General features: G+C 34.4%; 1 protein-coding gene across 1 annotated transcript; it reads left to right on the forward strand.

Annotated features, from left to right (window-relative positions):
• The first annotated feature begins 27 nt into the window (after positions 1 to 27).
• On the forward strand, positions 28 to 5,558 carry LOC117931626 (pre-mRNA cleavage factor Im 25 kDa subunit 2). Its single transcript, XM_034852618.1, has 7 exons — positions 28 to 197; positions 2,143 to 2,188; positions 3,267 to 3,360; positions 3,445 to 3,518; positions 3,851 to 3,937; positions 4,031 to 4,143; positions 4,888 to 5,558. Exons 1-7 carry the CDS (start codon positions 79 to 81, stop codon positions 4,955 to 4,957), a joined length of 603 nt encoding a protein of 200 aa, XP_034708509.1. The 5' UTR covers positions 28 to 78; the 3' UTR covers positions 4,958 to 5,558.
• The last annotated feature ends 5,670 nt before the right edge of the window (positions 5,559 to 11,228 follow it).

Here is an 11,228-nt window from a genome sequence, read left to right on the forward strand (position 1 = left end):
TTCTTGTCCAAAGGAACAAACGACGGTGGCTGCCAATCGGAATCAGACTCTACAGAAGAAGTAGAAGCAAGGAGAGAGATGGTGACTTCGCCGGTGGTGAACACATACCCATTGTCGAGCTACACCTTCGGTACCAAGGAGCCGAAGATGGAGAAGGATACATCCGTGGCCGATCGTCTTGCTCGCATGAAAGTGAAGTGAGTTTTTTCCTACCCTAAAACCTCTGCCTGTTTGATTCGCGACAAAATTTCGAGAAAAATTGTTTCTTTATGATTTTTTTTTGTTGTAGTTTTGATGAGATTGCAAAAACCCTTTTCCCAGTCGAGGGCATTAGGCTGATGCGGCAATCTGCGAAAATTCAGAGTACGACGAACTTTTAGCGTACCGCGAAGTTTTAGCGTATCGTTTCTAGTAAACTGAAAAAGATTAAGATAATTTCACCAGCAACTAAACAGAGAATCATTTAGGATTTTGATTTCAAAGGTCAACTTCGTGAGGCTTTCTTCTGTTATACAAACAAGGAGTTGATTTTCCATGTTTGGTTGCCCAGAAAATGCCGGTTAATATTGAGTTTTTAAATTTTTTTTTCGCTGTTGTGATGATTAGATTACTAAAATCATTTTTTCAGTTGAGCCTATAATACTGATGCTACTATGTGCCCAATTTTAGCTGATTCTTTTTGGTGAACTGAAAAACATTCTAGTTTTTTATTTTTATTTTAAAATTTTCATATTTTTTTTCTCAGCAGGGTTTCTCAGTATTTTTATTTCAAATGTCAAATTCTCGAATGTTTCAGTTGGGTTCCCTTGTAATGCCACGATTTTTTTTTTTTTTTTTTTGGAAAATAAATTTTTTGGTTTAGTGCTGATTAGATTACAAAATCCCTTTCCTCAGTTCAGCCCAGGCCCCAGCCCGATCAACTGTCTAAAACATTAGCTGAATTTAGGCTTTAGCCCATCATTTTGGGTTGAACTAGTAAGATTCATTATTTTTCTACTGTTTTCTCGGGAACCAAATAATGGGTATCAAGAGTTTTTACTTTAAATGTCAAATCCATGAGGGTCTATTCGTTTCTACAAAAATGGTTAATCCCCCGTTTGGTTCTCTGGAAATGCTGGTATAATTTCATGATCGGAGAACCCTTTCCCCATCTGATTCTATTTGCCTGATATTAGTTGATTTGGCCTATAATTTTTGGTAAACAGAAATGTCCTCACTGAACACTGGGCATTCAAAATCTGGTTTGAAATGTCAAATTGAATAAGGTTTGTTCTATTGTATTAAAGAAGCTAGCCTGATTCCCAAGGAAATGCTGGAAAAATTGATGTTGGTAATGATTTTTTTATTTTATTTATTTGTGATGGTGCTGAGAAAACAAAAACCTTTTTCCCTGTTGGGTCTATTTGCCTGATACAACTTTCTGCCATCCTGTGTGTTTAGTTGATCATTTTTGGTAAACGAAATAAGATTCCCTTTTTTTTTCATTTTAATTTTAACCAAACAAAAAGTTCAAAAATTTTTAATTTCAAATGTCAAGTTCAATAAACAAAATGAGAAAAAAGGGGGCTATTGATTCGAAGTTGGTACCAAATAGTTAGTCAATATCATAGCTCTTTCTTTCTCTGGTCTCCTTTCAAAGGAAAGGCCCTAGCATTCCTAATCAGCCCCACCAACCCTCTTCCCTTTGCACGAAATAGGGATTGAGCGAGAAGCTGTTAGAACCTGTAGTTTATTTTTATTCTACAAAAAAAAGGAAAAAAAAAAAAAAAGAAAAAAAAAAGGAGTTGTTCTCCTATTTGCTTCTTGGGAGAATGCTGGAAATTGTCAAGAAATCAGTTTGAATTACTTTATTTTGGTTATAGCTATGAGAAAACAAACTTTCCAATCAATTGAGATTAAATGTTGTTAGCTTATCATGCCTACATCCACAAATAGGAGAGAATTAATTTAAGTCATAGAAAAATTACAACAGTAGAAAGAAAAAACAGATACAACTCCCAAAGTCTTGCTCTATGAAAGCAAAACGAACAAGAAGAGAATTATGATTTTGTTGGCCTATACACAAAAGTTCTAAATCTTTTCACTACATGTCTATTGTTTGGTATTATCTCATCTTGCTATCATTTTATTTTTGATTCATAGTTACATGAAAGAAGGCATGAGGACTAGTGTTGAAGCAATCCTGCTGGTAAGTGTTACCATCTTGACCTTAAATCCTGCTTTATTTTAAATTTTTTGGGTTGAATATCTCCCATCATATATCTTATTCTATTAATATACTTGTATGAAGCTATGTTGCAATAATACGATTTGACAAATATGCACAATGTATTAAAAGGTGATGGATGAAACTTGATTTTTTTTCATTTAAATTGAAATAGGCAATTCAAATCAAATGCTTTTAACGATTTTAACATTATTTATGGTTCACAGGGGATGGGCTAAGAACAACCATACACATAAATCCCTAGTCCTGATGAGGGTGGGAAGTAGACCTTGTAGAATCAGTGAACCTAACTGGAAGAGGGTGGGGAGTAGACCTTGTGGAATCAGTGAACCTAACTGGAAACTTCATGTTATAGTTGCTATTCTAGAAGAAGTTTGTCAAGGATAAAACCGAAAGAAGAGTTTCGATAACATGAAGGTTAGGTCCATGTCATTTCAAAATGACAGAGAAGGGTCCATGTTTGTTTTAGAATTTCCAGGCCAGGTCCTTGTAATTTACTGTTTTGTTATCTGTGAAAGAATGACAGAGAAGTGTCACCACTCTCATTATCATTACCTCCACCATCACCAAATCCTTGTCATAAAATAAGCTAATATTCCTGATACAGTGGTCCTCAGCCACCTACACTGCCTCAGTCACAGAGTCTGCCAACCTGTCATTAACTCCTCCCCTGTCCTTGTAATGTCCATTGGTGAATAATTTCTATTAGTTCTCTTCCAAAAGCCAATGTAATGTGACACTTCATTTGCTCCTAAAACCGTGTTCAGGATGCTTCTAGTTGTTTTTTCCTTTTAGCTATTTCTTATTTTGTTGAGTTCTTGGTAGCTTTGTGTACTATTTCCCCTGTAGAACATAATGTGATCAGCTCAAATGAATCTGATTGCTTGTTACTGAGCTCATTTCTTGTTCCCAAGCACAATACTTTTCACCAAGAACATGTTTTCTAACTGTGGTATCATGTGAATGAACTTCACGGTGTCATTATATGAATTTAATTTTTATTTGTTCATTTTACTCAGTGATTAGCTTCAACTTGCAGGTGCAAGAGCATAATCATCCACACATTCTGCTTCTGCAAATTGGAAACACATTTTGCAAGCTCCCTGGTGGCCGTTTGAAGCCTGGAGAAAATGGTACAATTTTAGATCCAATGCTCCAACTTCTATGTATGTGTATCCGTGTCTGTATGTCTTATTTTATCCTCAAAATTTTTGCAGAAATTGAAGGCTTGAAAAGGAAACTGTCAAGCAAACTAGCTGCTAATTCGCTTGCACTTCAACCTGATTGGCAGGTTTGTTCCATCAGAACTTTTAATATTTGAATACTCGTATCAGAGGTAGGGCTAGCCCCTACTCTCTGCACAAACATGTGGAATAAGAAATGTTAACTGGAAGTGTTGAAGAACTAAAAAATAATCCAATCATTTTCCAGTCGATTCCTTGTTTGTTACCTTCCGATCACATTCTGGCTGTTTCTGGGACATTCTGAATTTCTTTTTCGTTGTTCTTTGTCAATAAAGAATGTTATTATTTCCTTAAAAATAATGCTGGCCCTCTTTGTATTACGATATCATTATGTTGCCATGGAAATTCATGTCTAATTACTAGTTGGATTTTGTTGCAGATTGGAGAGTGTGTGGCTATTTGGTGGAGGCCAAATTTTGAGACTATAATGTACCCATACTGCCCTCCCCATATCACGAAACCCAAGGTAGAGTATAATTCCTCTTTAGATGACATGGCTATAGTTTTTGCGGCAAGTTCTTTTGAAGTTTCCTGAACTGAAAATGCTTTTACGATCCAGGAGTGTAAGAAGCTTTTCATTGTCCATTTATCTGAACGAGAGTATTTTGCTGTACCGAAAAATTTGAAACTGCTAGCTGTTCCCCTGTTTGAGCTATATGATAATGTCCAGAGGTATGGAGATATTGAACATTTTGTTCCTTCATTTTGTTTTAGAACTAGACCTGTCTCCCTGGGTTGGAACTTCAAATGCTGGCTGTAGCTTTAAGAATTTGACTAAGACATGTTCTTCAAAGGGCTAAAAAGAATAACACATAATTGGTTTTAAAATGCCATGAAGGATAAACTGATCAGATGTGTGAGCTTTGAACATGTGTTGCCACCAATGAAAATATCAGTATCGATGGAACAAATATTGATATTTTGATTTTATGGAAATATTAATATAAGTGAAAAGTTTTTGTAAAAATAAAATAAAATTCACAAAAATTGAGAAAAAAATGTGGAAATTTTGATTGAAACTTTAGCAAATGATAAAACAGGTAATAATATACATATTAAACTAGATTTTTAAAGAAAATAACACGAGTATGATATAATAATATTAGACAACAAAAAAATATTAACTAATATCAGTATCATAGAATAGAGTTTATATATTCAGATACAAGTATTTTGATTCCTTTCCACATCGTATCAGGAATAATAAATTGTTTAGATTTCATTTTTTGTTATATTTGAAATTCTATATGACATTTATGGGAATTGATAATCAAACATCGGTGAAACCATACCCCCTTTTTCAATATCAGTACCTCTTAATTATGGATATTTGTATGGAAACACAGAAACATCATGGATATTTTCATCCTTGTGTGTCCCTCAGAGTTTAACATGGTTTGTTACCTGGTTGCAGAGGTACGGGCCGGTTATTTCAACAATCCCACAGCAGCTGTCCAGGTTTCAGTTCAACATGATGACAGTATAAAAGTATAAAAGCATATTGATAACAACATTCCATCCATCAGAAACTCAATTTAGTGGTTAGTTAATATCTCCTAGGTAATAGATAGACTTGTGACTAAAGCAAATTCAGTTTAGTTTTTATGGTCTGCTTTGTTGTCCTGTTGTTGGGTCTATGTTGTATGGTTTAATTCATGTGTCTTTTGGGACGCTGCTGGGTGGTGCCTTGTGGCTTGGGTTCCCCATGAGTGCTTGGGTGGAAACTGCGGCAGCCCAGCTGGCAATGCCCCCATTGTGCTTTGTTAGCAAAACCAGAGAAACCGAGTTGAGACTAATCGGATACTACTTGAACATGGGTTGCCTGTTTCAGTGTTGAGTTTTTTTATTTTCAATGGGATTCTCCTAGCTGGACAATTTTTTGGAGGACAGCCCAGGTTGTATTGCAGGGATTTTGTTGCTCACTTGTTGTTTGCCAGACTTTACATGAAAAATGGATTGTATATATAACTAGACTTGTTAACTGGAAAAATGTATTAATGGGAAGGGTTCTTCCTGTTTTTCCTGTTCCCACATCTCAGCTCATAAGCAGCTGAGGAGTAGAAAGAATAATTGCAGAATGTTGGGAAGATGGTGACTTCAACTATGGCATTACAAAATAGCAGGTATACTTGATTTTGTGATCATCAGGTGGGTGGGGAAGGTATTTTCTTGGAGGTAACCTTCCATCTGTGAATAGTGTGAATGCTGGCATAGGAGGCTTATTTCTTCACTATAATTCATCTTCTCAGTGGAGGCTTGGATTTTGTGCATGTTTACTTGATTTCTATATAGTGAAATCAATACGAGTCATTCTCTTTCGTTTCATTCATATCTGGTGTTTACATAAATTTGAAATCAAAAGAGCCGGTGGGTTCGGTTTCTATGATAATATTTTCGAAAACGATTTTCAGAAAATAGTCTTTGAAAATATCCATGACTTAGGACCCTCACCGATTTACGATCTACTTGAAAAACATCCTCCAAAATAGTTTTCAAAATATAGTTTTGGGTTCTTAAACATATTCTCAATTGTTTTAGAAATGAAATTCTATTTAAAAAATCAAATATAAAACTGTTTTTTTTTTCTCTTATGATTTTTTTAGAATGTAATTCATATTTACATTTGTTTTAAAAAATATTCTAAACAAGCTGTTAAAAACACTTGAAAACACTTTAATATTGTTATAACTGAAGTAATGAATATCATCACATTGATGTTAATTAAGTATTATTTATGACTTTCATTAATACTTATTAATGGAAATCATTAATGTTATTTATGAGTTTCATTAATATTCATTAATGGGGATATTAATGGAAGCCATTTGGAAAGCCTATAAAAGGGTTTCCCATCTCCTGTAATATACATTCCGAGAAAAAGAAAGAAATTTTCTTCCTCTCATTCTCTCTCCCTCTTTCTTTCATTCTCTGATTTCTTCTTCTCTATTATATATCAAAGTAAGATATATTTCATCTCTACTACTTTGATTTGCATTGTATTTATCTTTATTTTACAACATGTTATTAGCACGAATTGCTCTAAAGATAATTCTCGTATCTTAAACTTGAAGTTATTTATATAGAATAAAATTTTACATATTTATATTATTGTTGATTTGTTTTGTTACATATTCTTAAAAGTTATAAACAAATTATTTGATTTTGTTTATAATCAAAGTTATACCAATGCTATCAAGTTATTATAATTGATTCTAATAATATTGTTTTATCATATATTTGAAATTATTTGACAATGTCGAATCTCACAAAACTCAAATTTGTGGCACTGGACATTTCGAGAAAGAACTCTCTATCTTGAATCCTTGATGTTGAAATCCATCTTGATGCAATAATCTTGGACCTATGATCAAAGAAGGAAATCAAGCATTCCTGTAGGATCGCACAAAAACACTAATTTTCCTTCATCATCATCTCCATGAAGGTTTAAAAAAAAAAAAAAAAAAAGTTTTTGATGAAAAATCATTAGTCTCATCCAACTAGATTTGAATCATTCCCTGAAGTGAATGCAATATCGTCCCAAACTCGTGGATGTGGTTGTGGTCATGGAAGAAATCCCCGATACCATGGTTCTTATAATAATAATTCTCAGAAAATGAAAGTCTCATTGCACCACCATAAGTGAAACAATATGAAATGAAACAATATTGAGGCAAAACAAGAAAATAGGAAGCGTTTACAACATAAACCTCCTAAGAATCATGAGAATAATTATTATAGATGTGGTATGAAGGGGCATTGGTCACGTACATGTCGTACGCCAAAACATTTGGTCAACCTTTGCCAAACATCAATAAAAGCAAAAGGAAAAGATATAGAGATGAACTTTACCGATGGTGATGGATTGGACCTAACCTACTATGACATTGATTTCTTTGGAGGTCCTAATGAAAAAACAGACCATTTGATAAATGATGAGAAAATTAACATTGATTGATGTTACTTTATATATGAAATAATATATTATTATGTTTTATATTTACATTTAATTTTCTTTTGTTATTTACATTATGCCTTGTTTTTTTAGTTATATCTAAAATTCATGTGTTATTTGGTCTCAAGATGAATGAGAATAATGTATGTCTCGCAAACTGTGGAACCACGCACACGATTCTTTGAGATAAAAGATATTTCCTCAAATTAACATTAATAAAAGCTAATGTAAGTACCATATCTGGTACTACAAACTTAGTTGAAGGCTTTGGAAGAGCAAACATAACGTTGTCAAATGGAACTAGATTCCATATAAATGACATTTTATATTTTAGCAAATCCATAAGAAATTTGCTCAGTTTTAAAGATATCCACTGAAATGGATATCATATTGAAACTATGAATGAAGAAAATGTAGAATATCTTTACATTACTTCCATTATATCTGGCCAGAAGCTTATAATGGAAAAACTCCCGGCTTTCTTCTTTGGGTTGTATCATACAACTATAAAGCCTATTGAATCATATGTTGTTGTGAACCAGAAGTTCAACGACCCAAAAGTTTTTGTCCTTTGGCATGACAGGCTAGGTCACCCAGGGTCTTCAATGATGCATCAAATAATCAAACACTCACATGGGCATCCACTAAAGAACCAGAAGATTCTTTCGCCCAATGAATACTCATGTGCTGCTTGCTCACAAGGTAAATTGATAATCAGACCATCTTTTACTAAAGTCATATCTGAGTCACTAGTCTTTTTAGAAAGAATACATGGGGACATATGTGGGTCTATCCATCCACCATGTAGACCATTCCGTTATTTTATGATCTTAATAGATGCTTCTACTAGGTGGTCACATGTTTGTCTCCTTTCTACACGTAACGTTGCCTTTGCTAAACTCCTTGCACAAATAATCAGATTATGAGCACAATTTACAGATTATCCAATTAAGACAATATGTCTTGATAATGCTGGCGAATTTACTTCTCAGACATTCATTGACTATTGCATGTCAGTAGGGATAAATATTGAGCATCCTGTTGCTCATACTCATACCCAAAATGGTTTAGCAGAATCCTTCATCAAACGTCTCCAATTAATAGCTCGACCATTATTAATGAAAATCAAATTACCTACTTCCGCCTGGGGACATGCTATTATGCATGCTGTAGCTTTAGTCCGTATTCGACCTACAACTTACCATGAATACTCCCTTTCACAACTTGTGCTTGGAAAACAACCAAACATTTCTCACTTACGAATCTTTGGTTGTGCAGTATATGTACCAATTGCACCTACACAACGCACTAAAATGGGTCCCCAACGAAGACTTGTGATTTATGTAGGTTTTGATTCTCCATCTATCATAAGATATCTTGAACCTTTGACAGATGATGTTTTTACAGCCCGCTTTGCAGATTGTCATTTTAATGAGTGTTTTCCCGTCATTAGGGGGAGAAAAGTCGATTCCTGAAGAACGACGAGAAATTAGTTGGAAGGCATCTACTATGACCCATCTTGATCCTCGTACAAATCAATGTGAACTAGAAGTTCAAAGGATCATTCATTTGCAAAATCTTGCAAATCAATTACCAGATGCATTCATTGATACAAAGAAAGTGACAAAGTCACATATCCTAGCTGCAAATACTCCATCATTGATTGATGTCCCTGTAGGACAGTTAACAAATGAATCTAAGATATGCCTGAAGCGTGGTAGACCTGTCGACTCAAATGATGTAACTCCCCGGAAAAGGAGAACCTAAGAAAAACTTGGTACTCTAGAAGAAACCATCAAAATGACTGATTAGTTTAAAATTGATAAATCTATAGCCTTAGAAGAGGCACAAATAATGCAGAAAGCCCCTGAAGAGGCACATATTGAACAAGAAGCCCCTGAAGAGGCACAAGTACCTAAAAATTGTGAGATCTCAGTAAGTTATGTACACACGAGAGAAAAATGGGATTGAAATAATATTGTTATTAACAATATTTTTGCTTTCTAAGTGGCCTCTAAAGTCATAAGAAATGATGAAGATCTCGAATCACGAAATGTGGAAGAATGTCGACATAGAAATGATTGACCAAAATGGAAAGAAAGTATATAGGCAAAATTAAACTCATTAACAAAATGAGAAGTTTTTGGACCTGTAGTCTAAACACCTGAAGATGTAAAACCTGTTGGGTACAAATGGGTATTTGTATGAAAGCGCAATGAGAATAATGAGATCATAAGATATAAAGCGCGATTAGTAGTACAAGGTTTCTCGCAGAGACCTGGTATTGACTACGAGGAAACATATTCTCCCGTCATGGACGCAATCACATTTCGTTTCTTAATTAGTTTGGTAGTCTCAGAAGGACTAGATATGCATCTCATGGATGATTATAACATATTTATACGGATCCATAGATAATGATATATACATGAAAATCCCTGAAGGATTTAAATTGCTAGGAACAAATAGTACAAAGCCTCGTAGCATGTACTCAATCAAGTTACAACGATCCTTGTATGGATTAAAGCAATGGACGCATGTGGTACAATCGCCTTAGCAAATACTTGCTAAAAGAAGGGTATGTGAATAACCCTATATGCCCATGCATCTTCATTAAGAAATCAGAAACTGAGTTTGCAATTATTACAGTGTATGTTGTATGTTGATGACTTAAATCTTGTTGGAACTCCTGAAGAGCTCACAAGAACAACAAATTACTTGAAAAAGGAATTTGAGATGAAAGATCTTGGAAAACAAAATTTTGTCTCGGCCTACAAATCGAGCATTTTCCAAATGGAGTTTTAGTACATCAATCAACATACATTAAGAAAGTTTTGAAGCGTTTTTATATGGATAAAGCGCATCCTTTAAGTTCTCCAATGGTTGTCCAATCACTTGATGTGAAAAAATGACCCATTTCGTCCTTGCGAAAAATATGAAGAGTTACTTGGTCATGAAGTAGCATATCTTAGTGGTATTGGTGCACTTATGTATCTTGCCAATTGTACACGTCCAAACATTGCTTTTTCTGTCAATTTATTAGCAAGATACAGTTCCGCTCCAACTCAAAGACATTGGAATGGTATCAAACATATATTGCGTTATCTTCGTGGAACTATTGATATTTGTTTATTTTACTCAAGGGAATCAAAGCAACAATTGCTTGGATATGCAGATGCAGGATATTTTTCAGATCCATATAAAGGTAGGTTACAAACAGGGTATGTGTTTAATTGCAATGGTACTGCTATTTCATTGGAGATCTGTCAAACAAACAATGGTGGCCACATCATTAAATCATTCATAAATACTGGCAATTCATGAAGCAAGTCGCGAATGTATATGACTAAGATCTATGATCTAACATATTCGGGAATCATGTGGACTCTCCTCTATCAAAGATGACCTGACAATATTATTTGAAGATAATAGTGCATGCATTGCACAAATAACATGGGGTTATATAAAGGAGATAGAACTAAACACATTTCACCAAAATTCTTTTATACACATGAACTTCAGAAGAGTGGTGAAATTGATGTGCAACAAATACGCTCAAGTGATAATCTAGCAGATTTATTCACAAAATCATTGTCAACCTCAACATTCAAGAAGTTAATACACAGGATTGGAATGCGTCAACTCAATGATATCGACATGAGGGGGAGTATGCTTGTAAAAGGGTGTTAGTGTACTGTACTCTTTTTTCTTTCGTCCAGGTTTTGTCCTATTGGGTTTTATTGGCAAGGTTTTTAACGAAACAGTCCTAATATACCAAGAAAAGAATATTGTACTCTTTTTCCTT

Source organism: Vitis riparia, chromosome 15 (genome assembly GCF_004353265.1).
Source record: "Vitis riparia cultivar Riparia Gloire de Montpellier isolate 1030 chromosome 15, EGFV_Vit.rip_1.0, whole genome shotgun sequence".
NCBI lineage: Eukaryota > Viridiplantae > Streptophyta > Magnoliopsida > Vitales > Vitaceae > Vitis > Vitis riparia.

What these genes read in the sequence shown, in the direction of transcription:
- LOC117931626 (XM_034852618.1), top strand. Translation starts at nt 79, where the DNA reads ATGGTGACTTCGCCGGTGGTGAACACATACCCATTGTCGAGCTACACC. An exon ending in GTGTTGAAGCAATCCTGCTG is followed by an intron (nt 2,189 to 3,266) that starts GTAAGTGTTACC and finishes TTCAACTTGCAG; the next exon opens with GTGCAAGAGCATAATCATCC. An exon ending in CTATATGATAATGTCCAGAG is followed by an intron (nt 4,144 to 4,887) that starts GTATGGAGATAT and finishes CTGGTTGCAGAG; the next exon opens with GTACGGGCCGGTTATTTCAA.